Source organism: Ciconia boyciana, chromosome 17, assembly GCF_034638445.1.
Source record: "Ciconia boyciana chromosome 17, ASM3463844v1, whole genome shotgun sequence".
NCBI classification, from domain to species: Eukaryota; Metazoa; Chordata; class Aves; order Ciconiiformes; family Ciconiidae; genus Ciconia; species Ciconia boyciana.
The window spans coordinates 8565273-8591672 of NC_132950.1; the positions used below are offsets into that span (position 1 = coordinate 8565273).

At 37.0% G+C, this 26400-nt stretch overlaps 1 protein-coding gene across 1 annotated transcript; it reads left to right on the forward strand.

Annotated features, from left to right (window-relative positions):
- The first annotated feature begins 9225 nt into the window (after nucleotides 1-9225).
- Nucleotides 9226-25530, forward strand: TRPV3 (transient receptor potential cation channel subfamily V member 3). The gene is made up of 17 exons (XM_072881981.1): nucleotides 9226-9344; nucleotides 12652-12756; nucleotides 14412-14498; nucleotides 15251-15408; nucleotides 16093-16269; nucleotides 16476-16616; nucleotides 17071-17351; nucleotides 18093-18269; nucleotides 19062-19220; nucleotides 19727-19828; nucleotides 20403-20476; nucleotides 21433-21598; nucleotides 22121-22187; nucleotides 22567-22838; nucleotides 23679-23791; nucleotides 24451-24521; nucleotides 25436-25530. The coding sequence occupies exons 1-17, from the start codon at nucleotides 9226-9228 to the stop codon at nucleotides 25528-25530; spliced, it is 2364 nt and encodes a 787-aa protein (XP_072738082.1).
- Nucleotides 25531-26400: the final 870 nt, after the last annotated feature.

The window sequence follows — 26400 nt, forward strand, 5'->3', positions numbered from 1 at the left end:
CATCTGCACTGCAGCTGGAGAAAGCTGCTTGAATTGGGTCCAGAAAATGTAGTTTGGAGAAACAGGAAATAATTAGGGTGCCTGGCTGTTGGGTAATTTTGACAGTACCAACAATAATGCTGTTCCTTCAGCACACCAGGCTTATCTCCCTTTGGGTTTTTTTACCCGAGCAAAAGAATAAGCTGCATAGCGACATAGTTGCAGGGAACATACTTGTGATGGAGGCTCCAGTAACTCTTCTCTGTCCTTTGTGAATGGGACTGTTCTTTATGGCAGGAATCGCTGGGGAATAAAATCTCCAGGCACGTATGTAATGCAAATGTGCCCAATAATATTGCTAAAGAGGCTGACTTGTCCCTGCAGTCTGCACCCTACCAACTGGTAAGTGATATCCCAGTGTTTTCCTGGAATGATTTTCCACAAGGCTGTCTCCTGTTAGGTGATAGTCAAACACTTATAGGCTAATTAATTTCTCTCTTGCTCAGCAGCACAGAACAATCTCTTATCTCACAGTTTATGAGCATAATATTTAAATATTTGCAAGTGCTATTCAGTTGTCTGGAGCAGTGTGAAAAGTTCTTCATACATGTGTGTAGCAGCACATGGATATGATCCTAGAACAAGTTTAATTTTGACTGGAGGAATGAGGAGAGCACTGTATCGGAGATAATGTTGCTGAAGCTATGTACTTAAAGAGCAGTCAGGAGTATGCTATTTTAATTCTGCAAGCTGCAGTCTCTGAATCTTAAAATGTTTGTTACTAGTTACTTGGGATATAGCACAGTGTGCATGTCCAGAAGTGTTAGCACGGTAAAAAACAAACTCAGTAGAGACTTTTGCTCATCTTCAAAGGCCCTTGTTTTTCACCCCTTAGCATAAGAATAGCTAAATAAATAGTGAGAAATAGAAAATATTGTTTCAACATAATCTATAAAACAAGGAACGATTTGGGGAAAATTCAAGTTTAATTATTAAAAAAGGCTAAATCATTTATAGAACTGACTAAATATATCTCTAAAGTGGAGAAATGCTGACATGCATATTAAAGGAAGATTTTTCATCTGGTGTGATACTTGTCTTGAAATATTGTGAAAACAGAAAAGCAACCTTTAAAAAGCAATGTGCATCTCTGAATTCAGATAGAAATCTATGTGATTACAGACTTCCATTCTTTTGTAGGGGAGAATCAGAGACAGTAACACTGATCTATTAAGCAACAGTTGTTCCATTATTTTTCCGTTATAAAGTTTGTGTAAAATGCCCTGTGAAGGCAAGTGCTAAGGATCAAGGTCAATCTGTCGATTTAAAATGGGATAACATATATCTTTCTTCTGATACAGTATTTTCTGTGGACATAAAAAAGATCTGTTCCAAGGGAGACAACTAACTGCTTATCATAACTGACTGAAGAGAAATCAGTAACATGAAACCTCTCAATGCTGGGAACCGAATATGTACCAAGAAAATCTGACTCCTAAAATCAAGAGTTCAATGTTAGTAAGCAAGCCAGTTAAAATCAGGAGAGCTTTGCCTTGCTACAGCGTCACCCTCTGTGGAATGGCTGCAGCATTTACACTCTCTTAAAACACAAGATTGGCAGCGAAGTGCTCTTTCTGGGCTCTAGTTGGGGTAGCACTGTGAGTATACTGTTGTGAGTTTCCTATTCTCTCCTACTTCCATCCTTCTATCTGGCTAAAAGTTAAAACTATGGGAAAATGATAGTATCTTATCCATCTTATCATACCTTACAGAAGTACATCTTCATGTGGTTTTTCAACATAAACTATTCTACTAGCATTAAATGCATACACATTCTTTTAAAACCGTAGTCTCTATGGGATATCTTGTGGATTCTTCCCACAACAGATCAACGACTCTGAATCCTTTTCCACAGAAACAAAGAGAATTTAAATGCACTTTTTCCACAGTGAAAAATCATGAAAGACTCTTGTGAATCAGTTAAACACTGTGCTCAGGGGAATTGGGCTGCTGCTGGTAGTTGGCCTGCACAGTGTTTTAATACTTAAGCTGTGGCTGATTTTTAAGGAGCTTGGGGAATGGAACACTGACAATAAGTAATTTACAATTATCCTCGCTGTAACCTGTTAATGTTAAAAATGCTTTTTAGACAATGGCTCTTCCACTTAGTGACTCCCTGTTAGGGTACTGAAAATCATAGAATTAAATATAAAATCTGAATAACTTTTAATGCAAGTTTGACTGGGATCATGTCACACATCAGCAGAACAGAAAATGCATCTCTGACTTGCTGATGTCAGATGGCAGATCTCCAAATGCTTAATCCCTCCCATCTGGGGCTTCCTTCATCTTGTTCATTTTAGTTTCTAGTGAGTCTAGCACTTGTTATAAAAACAAAATAATGAATGCCAAATAGGGCTTCTGCTACTTATTCGTACTGTGCAGACTATGCAAAGCTCATGTTTTTGAGTAATTTTTCATAGGAGATGCATGCCTAGTTATGAATGTTCTTGACCTTTATGGCACCTCTGTTAGTAACTGAAGCAGCTGGTAACTGTCATAAAACTCTAAAATGTTCTGCACAGCCCTGATACAGCGTATTGCAAAACCCTCCATGGCTTCTGAAAAACGCTAGCCTTGTCAGAAATCTCAGGGTGGAGCAGATCTGGGAACATAAAGGTTAAGCAGGTTAATGATTAAAACTATAAGAAGATGTTTGCACAGATGTGACTTACTGTAGTTCTGCCTCTCATTTCCTGACTCTTAAGTCTGCCCTTAAACATAGCTCAGTTCAGACTCACAAACTGTGTGCAGCACGTGATGTTCCTATCTGTTTTCAGGAAGATTAACTAGAAACAGTCTGGGTTCATGTTTCCTAAATCTGACAATTGCACAGAAAAGGCCACACTTAGGTTTAGCGAGTCAAGGCTGTCCTCATAATGGAACAAGAAGCTGTTAACACAGAATAGGCAGGAGGAAGTGTAGTTCTCGTGCATGTGAACTGTTACAGCTTGTACAATCTTCTACACCTTTTCATAGGCAGGTTTGAAACAGACCTCTGATTCTCTTGCTGTAGCTTGTCCCAGTTCTTCTTTTTGGATAACTGCCACTACATTATAAGTAGACCACACTGCTAGGTCCTACGTTCTGCTAAACCACACAGATCTGGGTGCTTTCAGATATAGCTACTTTCTGAGTTCAAAGTACTGCTTGCTGCCAGACTCATTTTGTTTCCTTAGCAAAAGACTTTCTTAAGCAGTCTTTTACTGTGGTTTTTATGAGAGTTAAAGCAAGAGTCCTCAAATGCACCTTCACCCAGATTTAATCTAACTTTGCCTATTTTCACATTTCCATCCTCAGAGTGACTTCAATTAAACAGTCTCCCCCAGTTTGTGTTGAGAACTAAGCTGATGTTCTCCCAGGCAAGATTAAATGCCAGTATTCAGTCCTTATTCCAGGTAGTTAGACCAGCAGCTGAGACCATCAAAGCAGCTGACTCTAGATTGTAGCATACTAGCTTAGGCACAGTCATTTGCCAAGGTGTGAACAACCTTTCCTGGTACAGGGTTTAGAATATATCATCATAAATTTGTGTCAGGCAAAGCTGGATGTGTGCTCAGCACATTCAACCAAAGGTCTTCTAATGCCAAATCAAACTGGCCTAGGCATGGCCCATTTCACTGCGCTGCTCGTAGGAAGCTGATTCATTACCAAAACCAGTGTAGTGCTCCTGGTATTTCACACAGTAGATTTGAGACAAATGTAATACCCAGCAGTCCTGGTTTTAAAGGTATCTACTTGATGAACAGGAGGAGTTTACCTGCAGTTTGTAGATATATTTTAAAGCCATATTCTTCAGATTAAAATGTCTGAGTCTAGGTTTTAGTATCCTAAGATATTTCATATGTTTATTTCCAAATTTTTTATCTACCTCCTACCAAAAAACCCCCAAACTTGACTCTTTCTTCCCTTGTCTACAGATGGAGAAAGATTCCTGTTTTGCTGGCCTGCATAGTTCCCCCTAAACTCCCATCTATTAATCAAGTAAAGGAAAGACCAGCAGCTGTAAGTACATCTCTTAGGCCTCACTGCAAAGACACAAGTTTTAAACATACTATTTCTGGTGATCATGGAAAGACTCTATAAAGAGAGCAGAAGAACTTATGGTCACTCTTCTGGCATGTCCCAAAACAGAAGTCTGCATTAACCATTGCTTGACAGGTCAAAACTAGCAAAGCTGAAAAATGCCATTCCCTGTAGTTGGCACAGCAAGAAGAAACACCAGTACTGTTCATGCGAAACACACCTGTTTGTATTCTCGCAGACCCTAAGGGTACACATTCATCAAAAACTATTATAGATAGGGAAAGATCTAAACACACCCACCATGTTTTCACTGACATTATCACTGTGAAAGTGTAAGATTTTCTAAGGCCATTTCTACTTTTTCAAGGTAATAGCAAAAATTTTTGCTTTCTGGAGCACTTAGCATGATCGTTTTCTCATTTTTGCTTTGTGTTTTCTGAATAGTTCTATAATGTATAATAAACTAAGCATGGCATAAAGGGATGTCATTTACAAGCCAAATGCCTGTGCATAACCATTTTCTTTTGAAAACAGTATGTAAACTGCAGAACAGTGATCATTTTAGATATTCTACTGCTGCCATTAAGTCATCCATGAGCGACTCAGCTTTAGTAATATTTCAGTATATAATTATTGCGTGTGTGTGTGTCATCCCACTTTGGCAGCTATGAAGTAAAGAGTTTGTTGTCTAGCAAGTTTCTCTCTGCTCCCTAATTTCAGATGTAGCAACCCTGTAAGGCTGCAGTACTTCGGCACTGTACTTATCTCTGCTTTCCAACAGCTGAGCAAACCGGATGACTGAAGAAGGGTGGTTTTGTGTTTTTAGGATAGTTTTAAGCTTGAATATAGTTTCACTCATTTGGCAGATTAGCTTCTTTGGATGTTGTCGCAGCATCAGTGGGCCCTTACTTTGAACTTCCTTCGTACAATTCTGAGGCGCCTTGTCTATACCGAAATGCAAGTTTCGTAAGCAGGGTAAGTTCTTTGGGAGCTTCTGTGGGTGTTCGGTGTAGGTGTGATGCTTTTGTAGAGAGTGAAATCTTCAAGAGACAAAGACTAAACCTATCTTTCAGCTGGAGAAAGCTATTTTGTTGTGCTTCTTTCTGTTTTTCTGATTTATAAATCTGTCTTTCTCCTGAGTCATGCCACACTGACTCCTTGGGCATTCAGAAGTGAAGAAAGATAGAGCTAATTTCATTTGTATTTGTCGGCCTGATGCATTGTTACACTTCCTAATTTCTGTGCCAAGGGGATCCAAAATATGCTATCATACAAACTAAACTTAAATAATATATTCAACTTCCACTGAAAGTTTCAGTTACTGTCATGACTGTTGAAAGTAAAATACCTAGCCTAGTAGAGTAGTTTTTATTTCAACTCTGTAAAATTTATTATTTTTATTTAATTCAGAGATAGGCAGGTAAATAACCTTAAAGTATTTTCTTCAGGGAAAAACATTGCTTTTCACAGAGTCTTTTAAAATTTCTGTTAGGAAAAACATTCATAAGAAAGAACAAATTTCTCACCAAGAAGAAAATGACTTATTGATAGCACCTGATGTCTAATAATGCCCCTCAAAAGTTTAAAAATCTTACAGAAAGATGAAACTCTTTCTATCAAGTATAACTTTCTGCTGATAGGATTCATATACCATAAACAATGCACAAAAGTAAAAATTAAGTTTTATCATCTTTCCCCTCAGGGAGGGGATTTTTTTTTTTTATGAGCTAGTGAGAATTAGGTCGTAGGTGCTGGAAAGCATCATGGTCTGTGCTGTGGATGTTCAAAGGATCCTGTGAATGAAACAGCTATTGGTAGTCACTTCCATTCCTCTGTCCCTAAGGAAGAAGAGAAGGCTTTTGACCCATAATATCACAGCTGAGTGTTTCTTTTGATTTGTAGGATTCTCTCTTTGGCCACTTTGTTTATAGTGTTAGTGAGCTATAGAGATATAGACATGTACGATTTTTCTTGTTCTCAGATAAGCATGAGGTGAGTCTGTGATAGTGTGTAAAGTGCCACTTACTGTAGGAGCAGCAGAGTCCCATTCACCATTACAGATAAATGCCCTTTTCTTATCCCCAGCACACTGGAGGTGAGATACTAAGTCCTAAATGTCCTCAGAATACCCTTCAAAGTAATTCTTAATACTATAAATCAATGCAGTATTTTTTGTCTTGCTGCCCACTTCAAATAAGTCACTTCTCTGGTGGCCTGTAAGTAACAATTAACTAGATAATGGGAGTAGAAAATAGTTACAACAAAAGAAGACACTCCATATCAGGTTACATAAGCTACACTACTTATGATTTGACATTCTTCAGACTGTTGCACTGTTTTTCTCTATATGTCATAGATTATAGAAAATGATAGTGCACAGGAAGACGATGATGAAAGCAGCTGATCATTAAACTAACAAGACAGAGTAAGGAAAGAAGCTGATAAGCATAAAAAAGCTCCATTAACTTCCATGAGATTTGCATGGATATAGTTAAAACAAGAAGTGAGCTCCGTAGGCCATACTGTCAAAAGCCCTAGCTTAGTTTTCATCTAAGCATGCAATTAATCGTGATTAAAAATGAGAAACAGACGCTACCTCAGCACTGTAGCAAGGTATTTCTACGATTCTGCCTGCAGTTATTTACTTGTGCAGACTGAGATGTCATTTTAAAATAGTCTTTGTAGCTGAGACTACACAGTCAAAAATCCTATGTGCTTTTGAAAGCTGTAGTCCACGTATACAAAAGTGAAACTTTCCTCTTTTTCCTTCTCAAATTGTTTCCTTAAATCACTGATGGTTCAGTCATCCTTCATCATCCAGTACAACTTCAATGCTATCTTTGACTATTTTCACCTCTCCTAAATGATGTAGCCTGCTCTCAAGTCATTGCTAAAATCTCTGCGGTGAAAACTGGCTGCAGATGCGGCTTTGACTTGCTCCCCACGCAGATGGCCCACGCAGAAACGTGTTGCCATGTCTGAGCAGCTCCAGCATTGCTCGCAAATGAGAGGCTCTTCCCTGTGTCCATTGTGTGCTTTAGAGATTTTAACCTTGGTCTTTATTTTCACCAGCTCTTCCTACCACTCTCCCTGACCCCTCCAACTTCACACACCTACCAGCTGTACCCCTCTCAACTTGGCAACCCCTTTTGCTGACACACTTTTTGACCTATTAGTCTGTTTCCAACTATTCTCTTCCTTTAAAGTCACTTATTTTGTGAAGCCATTTAATGCCCATCTCCATCTTGTTCTAGTCCCCTTATATTTGATTTATGTCAAGTATCACATTTGCCTCTTCCCCTGGATGGGAAATGTCTTTGCTCATAAACTGCTTTGTATTCTTAAAGTACTTGGTAAGAAGTAAATAGAAGAATTATTTATGAACTAAGCAAGACAACAGTCATTTGTTTTAGCTGTGTTAAGATTAAATGTTTATCAGTGTATTCACTGATACAACATGTGTCTGAAGACTACATGAATTGCATTTTTGCTACCCTTTTTCCTACCTCGAATATGTAATATCCAAGTACAGTTCTTTTGTGCACTTACTGCAGTGAAAGCTATGGTGTACATTGTGTGCATGTGTACTAAGTAAATCATATTTGCCCTTTATAAATTATTTCTATGAAAGCTTTGATACAAATTCTTAGGAAATGCATGCAAACTAGGCATATTTCTGAGTTGCACTAGTGTGAACATGCCTACCAATGCTAGAAAACACAATAAAAATTTATTTTGATGCCTGTTTTTTAAGGCAACATTTTCAAGGTAAAGAGTACTTTCCAGTATTTCAGATTTCTTTATTTCATTAAGTGACAAGAAATTACAGCTGCACTTACATGTGTTTGGGCCTTGTAAATTCTCAATTGTACTTGGGATTGAAAATGTCCTGTACTTAAACATTTGCCGCTTATGCATTAACAGATTTTCATTCAAATATCAATGTATGTGATATGCCTGTCTCCTCTCTCATACCAGGTGTCATGTCTTTTCAAACACGCTTCACAATACCTTGATATTCTCATAATGAAGAAATTCTAGTGCTAAGGCACATTGACAACACTGTGACAGGAGTAGAAAGTTTGTGTGTACATTTGTCACATTAAGCAAAGTGGAGGTAGGAGGGGAAAAATGTGTAGTTCACTTTGCTCAAACTTGCAGGCAACTGATTTTTATCTTTTGTCCTTGGGTATGGAGGGCACTCCCCTGATTTCCTTGGGAATTGGTCCATGACCTCGTAAACCTTACTACTTTTACATTCAGTCAATTTTAAAGTATCCTAAATTCACCTTCTTGCTTTCAAATTATCCTTGGTGATTTAAAATTATGCCCTTGAGTATTATATTGAGAAATAGGAAGATAGTTATTCATTATTACTTACAGAATTCATGTTGTGGTGTTTATAAGCAGATAACGTGCATTGAGATCCTTTTGTGTCATACGGTGGTGATCGTTCCCATCCAGTAGAGAGGCATGATTTTTTTTTCTTTTTCCCTGAAGAAATGTTGAGAAGTGTCACCAGGGCACACAAGTCCTTGATGTTATCCGTGTGATTGTTTGTTTAGCTGAGCTCAGCCTGGGCATCGTATTCAGAGTCTGTCTGTTGCTTCTGCTATTCTAATGCAGTGAAAAGTTTCAGAGCTTTTTCTGTGTTCACTACCCTTTACATCTGAAACCTTTCTTCACACATTGTATCTGTTGCACAGATCTTCCTGGAATTTACCACTTTTCTGAAGTTATCTTGGATAAGAGCAGACTACTTAGATTAACTGTAAATATACACAAACTTCAAGGCTTACTTACAAAAGTCATTGTGCTCTTTTTGTTTCTCTAAATAGCATATACTGTCATTGTGATTGACAGACTCCCTTCAGTTTAATTTAGGCACATGCTTGAATTTATGGTTCTCCTGGATTTATGGTGTCACTTTTAATGGCACTTTTCTTAGAATGTAATTTAATCAGTCATGAATATAACCCTCCACCCTTGACACATAAAATGGTATGTATGTGCTTATGAAAAATGAAAAACTTCCAAAAAAAAAAATCAAGATTTGTGTGCTTACATGTGAAGAGACTGTAAATAGGCAATTTGGTCACTATACTTCTTTCTTCAAATGAACAGGAGTTAAGTAACTGTGAATCTATCTGCTGCAGAAACATGATTAAAGATAACAACGAAATTATTCCACTAATGGGCAAGAAAACAAATCCGTCTGGTATTCCCCCTTCAAACCAGCAAGAGAAAAAGCCGACTGAAAGCACTCCCACAAAGAAAAGGTAGGACTGTAGCTAGTCTAAAACACTAAAAATCCCTGCTTTATCTCCTTTAGTAGATATTTGCACTGAAATATCACTAACATCTTTATTCACGCTGCATATACGAATGAGAGAGACCTGATGAACATAAGGTACCTTCAAAAAGACATATGCTTATGCTGTTTAGAAGTGGAAGAGTATCCTGGTTAGGTAGACATATGACGTGTTTACCCTAATGGGAGAAATATTTAACTCCTATCCTAGAGACATCAGACTCATGCACCAGTCTTTTACATTTGTGTCTCGTATCAGCTGGGCTTTCCGCATCCGCTCTATATACCCGTATAAGCTTGCAAAAATGTGATCTAATGATGGTCAGTGTTTCAATAGGAGAAGGTAGAGTGATCTTTTTAAAGAGATCACGTGGCGGGGTACACCAGGTTTTATGTAAGAGATGCTGGCTTGAAAAAAGGGAGCATATCAAACAGCCTCACATGGGAACATGACAGATTATGGAGAGGCAGAGGTGAATTAAAAAATAAAGGCTGGGAGAGCAGGAAGTTTGAAAAATCCTGTCGCAAATGGAAACCTGATTTCACTCAATTTTTCATTATTCTAATTAACAAGACTTCCTCATTATTTTATTTTATAAAATATTCACTTTCATTCATAATTTATGGTAGAGAATTAATACAAGGATTAAAGTTTTGTATTTAATATGAATGGAGAAATATAAGCAGTAATTCATCCCTGATACTATGCTATTGAAGTCAACTAAGTTATTGTAGAGTGAGGATGAATTTTCATTCATAAACTTTTCACTCTGGCTAATTACTAGCTATTACAGCAATTTTTTAAATTCTCTGAAGGCCTAGGCAATTGTGGCTGTTCTGACATTTATAATTCTTAATAATCAGAGGAATTGCTTTCCACAGAAATGGTGTCATTAGTTATTTGAGACCCACTGCCTGGGTGGCCCAATTTGTCCTTCTGTCATTAAATTCAAAAAGAGAAGCTGTTTGCCTGCATAAGGGGGAGATGAGATGTCTGAACAGCTCACAATACACCTAGTACTTCAAGAAGGGGCAATCCATGGAAGATTGAGTAGTTATAACAAATCCTGGCAAACACTGCCCCTCAATTACTTAAGCTCATATCTCAAAGTTTTGTGATATCAGTAACAGTAACCTTGGGGTTTTTCCCACCCTTCAACCAAGAACTCAGGGTGTGGCCGACAACATTCCTGTAATATAAGGAACAAAGATCATGTGAATTTTAATACAGAGGTTTAACGTGTTCTCTTAATTATATGTTTCTATGCTGCTGTAATTCTGTTGCTTCAAAATGCTTCCTTCTGCTGTGCCACTAAGCAGTGAGTGCACCTCCACGGGTGGCATTTCTCACTTGACAAAATGTATTAGCAATATGCACTTTCTGAAAAGACAATGACTTCCCCTTCTTGAAGGTCCTGGTATTTGGGTGGACTAACAGTATATAATTAAGTACAGGAAAACCAACAGGCAGGCTGGGAGGAGTGCTGCCAATGTTGTCAGAGACTGATTATGCTTGTGGGCAGTTGTCCTGAGAGTGTGCACCATGGCCACGTAAGCACTTGGATATTTGTTGGCAATCGTCCACCTGCCTTGCATGGTGGCTTTTGGGTTTGGTTTTTGGTTGTTTGTTTGTTTGTTTGTTTTTCCCCTGTGGTATCCCCAGATAACCCACATGCCAGGATAGGTCAGGTATGTCAGCCTCCAAAACAAGGCCCACTTCATAGCTGCTGTATATCTATTGGATGCCAAAATCTTCAGCGTGAACACACTGCTGCTGAGCCAAGGGCAGGTGATACAGTCCAGTAAAGCCTAGAGTGTGGCACTTCTGCCTTTCTGGAGGTTCACTGTGCCCTCCAACAGCTGTATGCCTGTTGGGACAGCTCCTGCACATCATGGTCAGGGAATGCAAAAAAGCAGGATGTTTTTCACACTCCTCCTTAGTCTCTCTGCCAAGTGCAGACCCCAGTGAAACAACAGTGATTGACAGCAGCTGTGAATCTGGCCAGTGTGGTAGAAATGATGGCAGCGGTCCTGTTTCTGTCTAGTTTTTCCTGTAGTCTGAAAAGCACCCCTTGCCTAAGTAGCTTCAGGGACACTGTCCTGCTAACCAGAAGTGGCATTTTACTTGCTGCCTGCTTAGAATACATTCACAGGCACATCTCAAATGTTAAAAGGTCATATATGTTTAAACAACCACATACAGGGAATTAACACTTGTATTACCAAGCCATTGGAAAATGAGATGAACTAGGCCCATTAGATCATGCTATTTTTAGCAGATATCAACAGGTTGTTCAGTAGTGTCCTAATAATATACTGCATTTTAGCATCCGTATGTGTACTTTAATTCAACAGGATGCTTTGGGGAGATGCTGTCAAAAGAAAGAATAAATATTCTATGGTCTAAACCATAAATATTAGGTGAATTGGAAACATCTTCCAGGTGACTATTGGATAATTTTAGAAATGTAAGACAGTTTCTGAACAATAGGCCATGTGGGAGTCGCTACATCCACCACTGAAACTCCTCTGTCTTTGGTGAAATGTAGCAATGTTTTAATGAGATCTAGTAATACCAAGCCATTGATTTTGCCTCTCAACTCTGCAGGATTTCAAAGTGTGAAATCTTCCTATTCTTCTCATGTTCCCTTTTCTGTGTTGTTTCAAATTTCATTTCTTAGAAAAGAAATAGTTAAATGTCATGCACTGACTGGCAAGATTACACATTCAGTCCTGGATGGTGGAAATGCCTGATGTCATTCAACATGTGACCTTTCAAACTTTCTGACTTAATGATTATCACTGCTGATGAGTTTGAAATGATCCATCCTGATGGCTCCTGGCTGGAGAAATAGGGACTAGAATGCAGTAGATTAAAAAGCATATGCATGTGTGTGTGTATGCATACATGTATGGCTGTTCGGTAAATGTCTGGTGTAGCATTTAGCTATTTGCACAGAAGTTGGATACAAGGCTGTTTTTAGGCTGCTGGGGTAGCTGCTTAGACATGTCAGGATCTGATGCCATGTGCCCCAAAAATATCTCGGGATCTTTAGCCCATCTGCCAGCATGAAAGTGCTGGGCACAGTGTTGGAGGTTGGGATCCCCCCAGGGGAAAGTAGATAACCCTCTGTTCCAGTGTCTTATATTAGGTATAATGCCAGAAAATATAAACTGTCAACCTTGTCCTAGGCATGTATGTGCAGTCCTTTGCTTATTTTATGATTGAGCTTGCTTTTTTTACTAATGTTTTTTAAATGCACTGTGTTCAACAGTTCACACTTTTTTCTGGAGATTGATGGTTTTGAAAGCAATGCAACTCCAAATAATACATCTCCCCCTGTGTTTTCAAAACCAATGGATTCAAATATTCGTCCATGGTAAGTTATAGATGCATATGCAATAGTCATACTGCAAATATATCTATTTTTCTTTCAGCAGCTACTCCTTATTTCTCCTTAGACTTCAGAGCTAAAATTTCACATGGCTTTTCTTAGCTTTTGGTCACTTCAAAGACCAAAATCCACTGGAAGTCAGTCGTTGCTAGATTACTTATCTTTGAGTTTATCTACTGCTGTCATTTACACTGAATAAAACAGGCCTCACATTTGAATAAATTTAAAATCAGTACTGTCTTTTTTTTTTTTATCTTAGCTTCTTATTTATGATACGTTAGGAGAAACTCCATGCACCCATTTGTGTATTTTCTACTGTGTGAAGACCACAGTTTAATTTAGCAAACCCTATTCCCAGCTGTGTGCTTACATCCTCCCTCTATTGCTCATTAACAATCAAACAACATGAAGATGCTGAGTCTGAAATATTTAAAGGCAGCCATTTATGCTGAATGAATAGAGAAAAATTATGGCTGGGAAGAATGCACTTAATTTTTTAAAAATTTGTGGGGTACTAACAGCCAATAATTATGAATAAGGGAAATATGCATCAAATCTAGCATAAGCCCAGAATGGCCAAATGTTTTTGTGTCTGATGGATGTCTGGTCAGCTTTTTGGAATTAGCTGACAGTCTTATTTTGGTTTCAGAGGAGAGGCATCCAGATTTCTCCCCCTCATTCAGGGAAAGACCTGCACAAGACACACATACGCTTTGTCACCAGATTCCTCACAGTTTTCTGCAGAGAAGTGATGGACTGAATAAGAATGGACTCTGAGCTACCAGCTATATTTCAAAGGGAAGGGAATATCTGCAGAGAAATGCTGAATCCTTGCATTACTGTCCATACATCCCTGTTGTCAATAACTAATAGTTCAGGCTCCCTAAGTTATTAACCTGAGGTAGTTCATCAAATCTGAACCTTATAGAAAACAAAAATACAAGTAAGAAAAATTATAATAAATTAATTCTTAAGTCAGATCTGCTTTTAGGAATGTCTGGAAATGATGTACAGCAATTACAGAATACCAATGCCATTTAAATCCTTTAAATTGATTACCTAAATAGGTATTTAGGGCCCAGTCCTCAATTTCTTTTAGCTGAAGCTTCCATTCAAGTCAGCTGCAAAATGCTCTTGAGCTGCCTGCAGTGTACTGTGTAGTAAATCTTCAGGTAAATCACTTTCATTGTGTGCTTCCAACCCATGTACGGTTACTGATTTAGCACTTGTTTTGTGGCAGATGACAAATTAAGCATGTGAAAAGGAAGAATGTAAGCTTCAAGCATTCAGGATGATGCATAAAAAGCAGTGAACATTAATAAATAAATAAATAAATAAACCAAACTTCCCACAGTTTCGGGATCTGTAATGAAATAACATAGTAAAACACAAACCAGGTTGCTTTCCTAATGATTTTTAAAAAATAATAAAATCCTGTGGGTCTCTTCATTTTTACCACTTACTTTAAAATTAATGGGGGAAATAAAATGATAGAATTAAAAAGCACAGTGTCAGATTAGACTAATTTCAGCTCTGCTGTAGATACTGCTTCCTAGCATTGACTGATTCTTCATGCAATTTGCTAAAATGTCTTCCAGTATCTTCCTGACTTAGCACTTAGGCTTTTCTGTTTTCTATAGTGCATCTGGAAATGGGGAAGATATGGATTCCCCACAGTCTCTTCAGGATGATGCAACTGAATATAGCCCTAATGTAGACAGTTGTTGGTGAGTGGAGACATGAAGTATTTCTTAGTACATTTTCAATGGATTGAGTCTATGATAGGGTAGATATTACTTACTTTGCCTGCTGTGTTTTAGAAATAAGTCAGTTCATATGTGTGCATGCATGTCTGATTCTTCAATAATTAGATCTTGAAATAAAAAACTCTAACCTCTGCTTTTCTCAAATCTCATATTTAGTGTGACTATTCTTCATGTATAATGTCTGTTTCCTAGATGACAACACAGGACCTAAACACCATGCACAACTAGGCATGAGCTAGGAGTATTTCTGATTGGGGGGGAAATATTAAATCATTCTTATTCCAGAATAATGTATGATCAGGAAAGCTGTGTAAGAAGATGTAAGGTTAAAAATGATCTTCTGCTCTGAGTGGGATAGGTGCAGCTGGAGTGCAGCATCACAGAACTTCAGGTACTGAAGTCAGCGAGTTGTGGATAGATCAGAGAAGTATTTCTTAGCCTTTGTTTTAGAAGAATGAATAAACTGGGAAAAAATGCAAAACAAAAATCACTTGGAAAATGTACATTTTTATTATAAAAACCCTATCAATAGCCACTTACCTGCAAATAAGCAATCTGCAGAAATATTTTGAGATCCATGCCAAGATATATATGGAAGCAGGGCAAGCATATGTAGTCTGGAGCAAGTAAATGTATTTTTTTTTTCCTTTTATGTAGAAAATAAAACACAGTACATTGAATCAGTTATTTCATTATTATTTCTTATAATTTAGTGCTAACATATCACAAGGACCTGAGCAGACCAGTGCTCGGAAGAAGTTGAAAAAATACATATTTCGGGCAGTATCTGAGGGGAATATAGAAGAATTGCAATGTCTGCTCGCAGAGCTGAAGGAACGATCAAACGCGTGTACAAACATGACTGTGCCAGGTAAGCTGTGGCGTTACCTGAAGGAAGATTGTTAGCTCTTCTGGCAGCATATGTGTAGCCTAAAACTGGGAAGTATCTCTGTGCAACAGCTACTTGCCTGTGAATTTGCAGTCACTTGCTTGCAATGTAATGTATGTCACACTTCCTATTTCTAAATGAAAGCTTCAGGTATTCAATCAGCCACCTCCTTGCTGCCTCCAAGACAACACTGGAGAGTATTTGTCTCCTACTTATGATACACGGGGAGGGTCTAGGTGCACTGTGTTCCCATAGCCATACTGAAGCTAGCCTTCTACAGCATGAGACTCAAGGCTGATGTCTCTCTTCAAACTGCAGTCAAATTGCAGTATAGGCAGGGCTTGTGATGTGTGCAGCATGGTAGAACAGGCAGAGAAGTTAGGAAAGGGTTCTGGGTCTGTCTGGAGTTACCATGGCAGTGGGATGTCCCAAAGAGAAACCGAGTGCATTGGCTACCTTATTAATTAGTACCTCATCTCTGAATGCATCGTCTCACCAAATATACATAGCTCAAATACCAAGTGAATAGGATGGAGTAATTGTTTGGCAAATAATTTATGTTCATATATATCCCTAAGGTTCCACCTCAATAAACAAAAGATTAGAATTATTTTCCATCCACTTGAATAAATAATGATGATCTAATCTCAAAATTGACTCTTGTAGATTATCTGATGAAAAAATTCACAGCTTCAGATACTGGCAAAACCTGTCTGATGAAAGCTCTGCTGAACATCAACCAAAACACAAATGAGATAGTGAATACGCTACTATCCTTTGCAGAAGAAAATGGTATTTTGGAGAGGTTTATCAATGCAGCATACACAGAAGAGGCATATAAAGGTATTGCCATCTGATACCAATTTCAGGTATATAGTTAAATATACCATCCATAAAAGTAATGTTTTCTTCAGACATTCTAATGATAGTTTAAATTCCTAAAACAACTTTTATTCACGGTCACTGGTGCTATCCATTGTGAAACATCATTAATGTTTCATAAAGTGCTCAAGAGATTCAACGCTAAATACCTGCATCTGTTGTTTCAGGCCAGACAGCTCTAAATATTGCCATTGAAAGAAGACAATATGAAATAACTCAGAGCCTCATAGAAAAAGGAGCTGATGTCAATGCTCATGCCCAGGGTATTTTCTTTAATCCCAAACATAAGCATGAAGGCTTTTATTTTGGTAAGTGGAGAAGCGATCTCTCTGGAAAAGTTAGGAAGGAATAGCCAAACAATTAAGACAGTGTGGAAGACAGGCAAGTGTGAATCATTACTGTAGCTAAACCTAGATTAGGAAACTCTCATCACAAGATATAAAAATGGCATAGTATCTTTTGTAAAAGTAACTTGCCAGAGTGCAATGTTTTATAAACCCTCAGAAATAATTGTAAAACACTTACAAAAAAAATTGTAAATGCTGAATGTAACAAATTTGATTTTGAAGATTTTCTCCAAATAATGTTTTCATGTGAATTAAGCTTTTATAAAACAAGAGCTAAATTCAATACAATCAATATGTAAATGTGCTTTCATATATTAAGATGCTTAAGACAGTCACTATTTTATAATATGATTTGAATGCTTGTAATAAAACATTAACTTTTAAAATTACAAAATTACATTTTATAATTTTGTAGGTGAAACTGCACTGGCGTTAGCTGCATGTACCAATCAACCTGACATAATTCAACTGTTAATGGACAATACCAGCACTAATATTACTTCTCAGGATTCCAGAGGAAACAATATCCTCCATGCATTAGTTACTGTAGCAGAGGACTTTAAAACCCAGAATGACTTTGTAATCAGAATGTATGATATGATTTTGTTGAGAAGTAAGGACAGAAATTTGGAAACAACAAAGAATAAGGAGGGTTTGACACCACTACAATTAGCTGCAAAAACTGGGAAATTAGAGGTGGGTATTATTTCAGTAGCATCTAAGAGAAATTAAGTGTGGAGAAAGAGTTAAGGCCAACTATGTACTCGGACGTTAGTGCTCTGACATGTAGTTTTCCATGCTGGTTATGCTGTACTATGTATCAATAGTATTTGGTGAGCTAATTTTGTTCAAAATACAAGCAAATATTTCTATTGCAATGATGCTTCTACTCTTCAAGGTTTCCCTCTAACAACCCCTCTCTGTACGAAATACACAGGCTGTTTAAAAACAGCCTTGCAAACCCTTCTGTTGCATAGAAACTCAGAAATTCTGCCTTTATTACAATACTACACTTATACAATATACAGTCTTTGAATAATTTCAGAAAACTCACTAGAACTGCTCTGTTATGCTGCTGTAGAATTTGGCTTTCATAAATCAACTGTATTGTAGTAAAGAATTGACAATGGGATAATTTAGAAAGTAATTAAGTTAAAGGAAGATATAAATGTGAACGCATGGAAAATTGTGCTTTCATCCTTTAGAAGAATGTCTCTGACAGAAAATCCGGAGGCATTAAAAATACTAGATCTATTTCCTAGAGGTCTGTCATCTCTAACGCCGCTTACTGAATAACAGAATTACTAATACATTGAATTGCACTACTGTAGAAAATGTGATAGTTAAAAGGTAGGGGTTTTGGCAAGTGTGTATGTGTGCTTTCTCCTTTCCCATGAAGAACTCATCTGCTTACAAATGATTCTGTTAATGTTTTAGATTCTGAAATACATCCTGAGCAGAGAGATAAGAGATAAGCCTAACAGGAGCCTGTCAAGAAAATTCACAGACTGGGCTTATGGTCCTGTTCAATCTTCTCTTTATGATCTGACAGAACTAGATACCACCGCAGACAATTCAGTATTGGAAATTATTGTCTATAATACAAATATTGGTGTAAGTTATCTGTTTCTAATATATCTATTTTTTTTTCTAGCAGTACACTAATTTCAGATGTGTTGGCCTATACATTTGACTGAATTACTTGTAAAACAGTAAACAGTAATTTTTGGTTCTCAGTTTTGTATCAGGAACAAGATGAGTTTTATACCTCTGTAGATTGTCAACTACCAGTGAATATGCATTCAGCTCCTGAAACACTGGCTAGGCATTTTGGGACTGTTTTTGCTACATTTGAAGTGTTAATTTGCTTTGCATAGGAACATAAATATGGCCCAGCTGGTGAGACCAAAGCTAGTGTCTTGTCTCCATGGAGGGGCCACTAGCAGCTGCCTAAGATAGTACATGAGAACAGGGCAAGCAAACAGAAATACTTTACAAGAATACTCTGCCGAAAATTATAAACTCTACTTAACAGGTATGTATTTTAGGCATTTAGGAAGGACCTTATCACAGACTGTTGCTTTTCAAAGCCAGAATTTTACATTTGCTAAATTCAAATACTGCCATAAAACTTCTGTAGGAAGCAAGACCAGAAGTTCACACTACAATTTTAGCTAAATGATAATTTACCAGAGTATGGCAGGTTATCCCAGCATGAGTTGGAGTTGTCCCATTGTATCTTGTCAGGCTACGGCCTGACGTAGATGATGTGGTATGGTCTGAGCATAGATGTGTTTCTAGATCAGCAAGGACAGATACTGAATGAAATACAGAAGATGCATGCCTGAAATGATCTCTTTCCTTATAGGTGGCAAGTTCAAATCTTAATTGTTTTTTTTCCTACAGAATCGTCATGAAATGCTGACTTTGGAGCCTCTGAATTCACTCCTGCGAATGAAATGGAAGAAGTTTGCAAGACACATGTTTTTTATGTCATGTTGTTTTTATTTCCTATACAATGTAACACTAACGTTAGTTTCCTATCACAGGCCTAATGAAAATGAAGTGAGTACAGCAACTTAATCACAGCAAATTTTACTGCTTTAAAATGCAATAGTATTTCCTGAATTGTATTTAAAATGCTAAACCAAAACTGGATATCAGAATATCTGGCTGTAGTGAGACCAGGTTCTCCCACAAGGCCTTTGTACCTGGAAGGATGCGCAGCAGTAATAGAGGAGATTTGCATTTTGTGAACGTGACCCAAAATACAAATACATCATACAAAGACAGGTAGTTAAACTTCTAAAAGTGTGGGGAGGTTTTTTGTTTTTCTTTTAAGAAAGAAACTTCTGGCATTTCAGATATACATGTTAGAGGGCATTTCAGATATACATGGTAGATATACATGTTTATACATGTTTACATGTGTAAATCCACCATGGAGAAAGCTCTCAGTGAAAGGGAAGAAATTGGGTACCCAGAGAGTTACATACATGACACTTCCTGTTACTTTGCCTTTTACCCTTCAGGTATGGAACTCAGTCTTTAATTTTGGACCTGTCTTACAGGCTCCACCTTATCCACTAGCTCTAACACGTGGTGTGGGATGGCTGCAGTTATCGGGACAGGTGATGGTTATGTTAGGAGCAATATTTTTAGCCATAAAAGAGGTAAGACTTCTTAATAACAAATACATAACAAAATAGGTAAAGAACTTCTCTAGATTTATGAATACATTGATGATGATCTTGGAAATATGCTTGGAATATCTTTATAATGTCTAAAAGTCTTTGGCATAATACATCACTTATTCAGAGTGACCAGGAATATATATTTGAATATAACTGTATTGCTCTGTGAGGCAAATATGAGGGGTTTTTCCTTTCAAATTCTCAAGACAGATATTTTATATTTGTATAACATCGATGTTGTCAAATTACTGGTTTTGAGGACACTGTTGAATTAGAACTTTTAATGGGGAGGAAAACAGGGTATAATTTTTACCATATACTCTAAGTAATTAAAAACAGTAACTAACTGTTAAATTATGCCAGGGATGACAGAAATTTAAACTTTGAAGTTACAGCCCTATAAAAAGATTTTTAATTCTAGAAGTTATGTCTTATCAGTAGACTTTTTTTTTTTTTTAGAAGACCAACTTCAATTAAATTATTTTGAAAAATCAGTTTTGAGGCCTGCTTTCTCTTACTGCCATTTCTGTATTTTATATATCTGTCTACATAGAGTGTAGCCATCTTTCTGCTTAGGCCCTCAGACCTGCAGTCAATTCTCTCTGATGCGTGGTTCCACTTTGCATTGTAAGTCTGTCGTGCATATATTTTACACTATATATATAAAATGTCTATCTATCTAATGGTTGCAGAGAATGTACTCATGTAGCATATGCTCACTTTTTCTCTAGATTATCAGTTTTTAGAGGGATGGACGTAATCTTACATGCAGCTTTTCTGTAACACACACTAATGGTTGCATGGGTCAGTAACAATACTGGGGGTTGATGAATATGGACTGGATTTTTTCGAAGTACAGTACTGTCTTTAGCTTCTCCTGATGCTGTATCTCTTTAGAGCTGTATAGAGAAATGTGTTTAAGAAACCTGGTTAATAAACCAGATATAGTTTCACACTCCTCTCTGCTCCTTCAGGAAGGAAAAATAGCATAATGCTGGTTCAGCTGGCTGATGGGAGTATCCCACCAGCTGGCCTAGATAAAGCACAGACAATTCCCTCTCATTTCTAGCATATGATTGTAGGATCAATAAAAAGAGAGGTGGCTTAACTCTACCTTTCTTCCTCCTCCTACAACCACAGTGATATCAATCTTGTACTGCTGTGAATCTGACCTACATCCTATCACAGCACATCACACCTACTAGTGTCTTCCTTGTTTGTGGAAAATCTGTAATGATTCTAACAATTCATTAAGCTAAAGCTTGAATTAAATGGCTTCAAAGGTACTATTAAGAATTCTCAATGCAAAATCTGCACTGACCAGCTATTTTGGGGAGAATAGGTCACTTAAAGTAAGCTTTAATAAATATAATCCTAAGATGTTAATATACTTATACTACCTGTACTCATCTATTTTATTGTTAAACTATAATGGTAATGTTCATAGGGGAGAACAGAATGCAGTATGAAATTAGAATTGAAGCATAAGAAGCAAAAAAGTCTTGTTTTCTTATTTTTCCATTATGTTGTTGGTTTTGTGCTAGTAATTTCCCTTTTACATACATGTGTTTGTTTTTTAACAGTTTTATACAAGCTTTGCTTGTGATCTTCTCTGTCTTTTTGTACTTGTTTTCCTACAAAGAACACCTCGTGTGTCTTGTTTTGGCAATGGCCCTAGGATGGGCTAATATGCTCTATTTCACCAGAGGTTTCCAGTCCATGGGCATTTACAGTGTTATGATTCAAAAGGCAAGTGTGTTTTCTTTTGTTTTACCTGCCTTGTTATGATGCTTGCTTTTTATGATACAATCCCAATCAAGTATATTGAGCAATTTAGATGTATTTTATAGTTCATACTGAAATTTCTTATTTTCAGTTTATACGTATTATTTTGGCAGAATACACTATATAACTTCAATGTCAGAAACTAGTATATATCTTAAAATTAACATTTTATTATATTAAATATGTAAGTAACTTGTGTTTTTTCAGCTAATGTAGTTCTGCTATTTAATTGCATCATATGCTGTAATGCCTATATTGTACAGAGTTAGTCACTCTTGGAAGTACACAACACACCAGGCTCTCAGTCATGAGATAAAAAATTAGACCTAAATCTTCTCTGGGTTTCTCACTGAGACTACAACCAGTTTGCTTAATTAAAGCAATCTGACACTTTGGTGTGTACCACACCTGTATCCCTGCAGAATTCATAAGCATAAAAATAGTTCTCAATTGTCATTTCTGATAAATATTTAATTTAATTTTTAGGTCATCCTGCAAGATGTGATAAAATTTTTAGTTGTCTATATCGTGTTTTTGCTGGGATTTGGCGTAGGTAAATATTACTGGAGAAAAGCACTGATGCTCTGTGTGAGTAAAAATTTTAGCATTATTATGAAGAACAACCCTATTGTCATGATGAGAGCTCATGTTGGGGTTTCTTCTGGATATTAAAAAGCCAAATTTAGAGATTTAAACTGTCTAGAGGCTATCTGAACAGATTAAGTAATTTGGCTCTTGCTCAATTGCCTGCAATTTCATTTGGACGTGGGCTCTTTCTGCTTCCCGGTAATTTGTCATCTGGCTGCTGCTGTGTATGTTGCTGGGCAGCTCTAGCTCTTTATTAAGCAGTGCATTTTTAATTCTTTAGGATAAAATGCCATGTATACATAAAGCATTATTGTGATTAAAATTTTCTCGTGCTTTCTTCTCAGCTCTTGCTGCACTGATTGAAACTTGCCAAGATGGCAGTGAATGCCATTCCAAAAGCAGTCTGGGACCTGTTCTGATGGATCTTTTTAAGCTCACCCTAGGACTGGGTGATCTGGAGATCCAGCAAAATTCAAAGTATCCTGTGCTATTTCTTCTGCTCCTCATAACTTATGTTGTGTTGACTTTTGTTCTTCTCTTGAACATGCTGATTGCATTAATGGGAGAAACAGTGGAAGATATTTCTAAAGAGAGTGAGCACATCTGGAAACTCCAGGTTGGTTTGTGAGTTAGTTTGCTTAGTGAAGTATAGATTCATTGGCTAAAATCTTTTGAGCTGTACCTGTGGTAACTTGTCATGCTGACAGAAGGGGTCAGGTATGAACAATGATAATCCTCATTTGTATATTGTACAAATAATGGAAATAAGTAATTTTAGTATTAGGGTATTGTAATAACTTCAGAATTAGCAACTATCCTAAAGGTAATCTTATGGCTCAGATTTTCATGCACTGTCACATACCTTTATGACTTTCATTCCCCTTCATATGTCAGGAGGAAGGTGTGTTTCATTATCTGCCCAGAAACCTGTAACACAGCATGCTCTGCTATTCCATCCCTTGAGTCTGAGCAATGCATGAGTTCATTCCAATTTCTCATACCTTAGCCGAGCCTGGTCTTTTTACCAAGGCTAGACAGCTCTGAGTCCCAAGCTGTCATCGGCAACATAGTCATAATTAGGATTGGAGTTGCTTTCTGTGGTGGGCAGCATCCTGCTACAGGTTATATATATCCCTGTGGCAGGGTGTTGCATGAAGGTGTTTTAGCACTAAACCCTAAACACGGAGTCTAGAGCGAGATTTCTTGATTCTTCTCAGAGTATGCCTTCTGCGGTGGGGCTAACTAGAGAAAGCTGTGCCCTCCCTATTTGCATATGCCAAATAATAAGTGGTATGCCATATTATTTACTATTGTTGGAATCAGTGTTGGTTATGGATGGTGGACAGAGGCAAGACATGTTTTAATGAAACATAGAGCCTGCAAACTGTATATGTTATGAAATCAGACAATTTTGAATATGGTTAACCATACTCGTGTTACTATTTATTGTTAATAGAGAGCCAGAACTATTTTGGAATTTGAAAAATTCTTACCAAAACGTCTGAGGAAAAAATTCCAACTGGGAGAACGGTGTAAAGTGGCTGAAAATGACACCAGGGTGTGTTTAAGGTAAAGCAAAGCTAGAATATTGTGCTCTCAATTCTGCTCTGTATGTTTCTTCAAGGTTATTTTTCCTCAAAAGCCTCTTTAAAATATTTCTACATCTCTACAAATTATATTAAGCATACAAAAATCCAATTTGTTTTTTTCAATTGTAACCAATTGTTTAAAAAAAGGGAAAATGCATAGGGTTTTTTTTATGTAGACAATTTTTTGGTAAGAAAACAGATTTTCAACTTCATATGTTTTTAATGTACAAGTGTCAGGTCTGCTTCCAGTAAATGTACTTTGTCATAATCTCCTTTGAATGTTTGCTTAAAAGTAATTATATTTAAATTGATGGCTAATTGATGATTACCATATTAAAGAAAATATTACTATGCTGTTTTATGAAAAATACTTAAATATTTAAGGTGAGTTTCAAGACTGTACTCATAATGTGTGAAATTATAAAGTAGTCTTACTACTTAAGATGAGAATAATAATTCTCATCTTACATAGTACGTAACACTGCAAAAGACGTTCAGCCGTTTAGTACGAGCAAAGCAGGTGTTGATGCTTCAGGTATGACAATCCCAAGAAGGAATAAAGAAGTAAAAGGGGAAGTGCAGCTATGTAGCTGGGAGATAATGCATGCTAATAACACAACTTATATACAATATAAACAGGATTAATGAAGTAAAATGGACCGAGTGGAAAACGCATGTTTCATTTATTAATGAAGATCCAGGGCCAACAGGTACTACAGAATTTTACACCACCATATTTGTGAAATCTTTTTTTTTTCTTAGAAATGCTTTGATATAGTTTTATACCTTTAAAAATATAAACTCTAATAATCTAGATATTCAACCACACTTTACTGCTAGGGAGACTCATGGCTAATATGGTAGGGGTGTTAAATTATTTTTTTTTTAAAGATTTGGAGAGAGGGTTGGTTACAAACTCTCATTATTTACACCTTGGCACCAAAACATGGTGGTTTTACATTTTCTTTATTTTTCTCTAAGCAGTTATGCTTGATCTAAGTTTTGTATTCTGTTATGGCATTTGAATGGTGTAAGGCCAGAAAACTTTTTAATAGACAGAAAATATTATTTTTAAAAAGTTGTCATAAAGTGCATTTAGTCCTTAAATAGTTACATACAGGATTGCAAAATTTGGCAAGAAATTGGACTGATTCTACCTGACAATACTATAGTCTGCTGTTTTTAACCCTAGAACATTCATGTTTATGTTTTGCGATATATATTGGATGACAAACTGCCCCTCATGAATGTTGACCAGGAAATTTAAGATACCCATCTGCTGACAGTGTTGGAAGTGTAATAGAGAAACGACCTAACTCTGAGGTGTCAGATGTCCCTCTGGCAGCAGGCGTCAGTTTACGATAAGGGCATATGAGGATCTGGGAGACTTGTTCTGAAGTTTGTTCTTGAGTCAATTAGCATTTATATTGCTTAGTAGAATGATCTCAGTAATAATGAAAAGGGGCAGACAGAAAAATTTCTGTATAAGATATGGTAGCAAACTGACAACTTGCTGTTTAAATAAATGCGTGTTTTTTTAAACAAAAATAGACGTGCAAAAATTTGATCTTGCATATACAGTTTCTACCATATCCTGTTTTGTTTATAATGCATTTTTTTGCAGATCCAAGCAAAATTCAAGATAATTCAAGAACTAATAGCAAAAACACCCTGAATACATTTGAAGAAATGGATGATTTGCCTGAAACTTCTGTTTAGTTGTGCTGTATTTGATATGCGGTCATTCTGAAGGCTAAAAGCATCAGCAGTGGATGCTGAAAGCTTTGTTGATATTTTGGACAGCTGTAACCAGCTGGAACACAGACTTTCAGTGACATGGTCTGATGACTTCAACCCATTTAATCAGGGCAGCTAAGCTAAAATAAAATGGACTATTTCACTGGTTCAATTTTGAGCCTCTTGAAAACCGTTGCTGTCCAAGTTTGCGTGACGCTACTCAAACTTGGCTCTAAACTTTTTACTGGATAAAGAAGGTCAAATGTGAGATATTTCTTCCTTTTGTGGAAAATTAAGATCATTGTGATCCCAATCCGCTGTCTTTTGGAATTTCTAACTCATGCCAAACATTTTGTACACTGAAAAAAGTTCTTGTCATGGAGAAAAGAAAGGCATTTCAATTCTGAAGACTACTAAATGAAGTATGTTATTTTGAAATAACAATGTTCTGGATACCTTTGAAGCTTTAGTATTGACTGTCAGTGTTACTGGAGGCTTGATCCCGCAAGTTGGAGAAAGCCTCTTCAGGTCTCCTTAGCTTTGCCTGATCTGTTTTCCTGTATGTAATCCCTAGGGTATAATGTAGTGTTTACTGCTTTTTATTTATCACTATGTATATGTGCCTTCCCATAAAATAAGAGGGCAGAAACATAATTAATGATGGAGAATATTTCCGCGTTTGTTCCAGTCACGAGGGCTTCACTTTTCCTACTCAGCTTTTCCAAGCTGTTGCATCTTGCTGCATAAAAAAAAAAGTTATCACATCAGAAGTTCTTTGAGTTTAAAAGTAAATTAATTTCTATATTCAACCACTTCAGGAAAATAAGAAGTCAGTATTTCTTCTGAAAATTA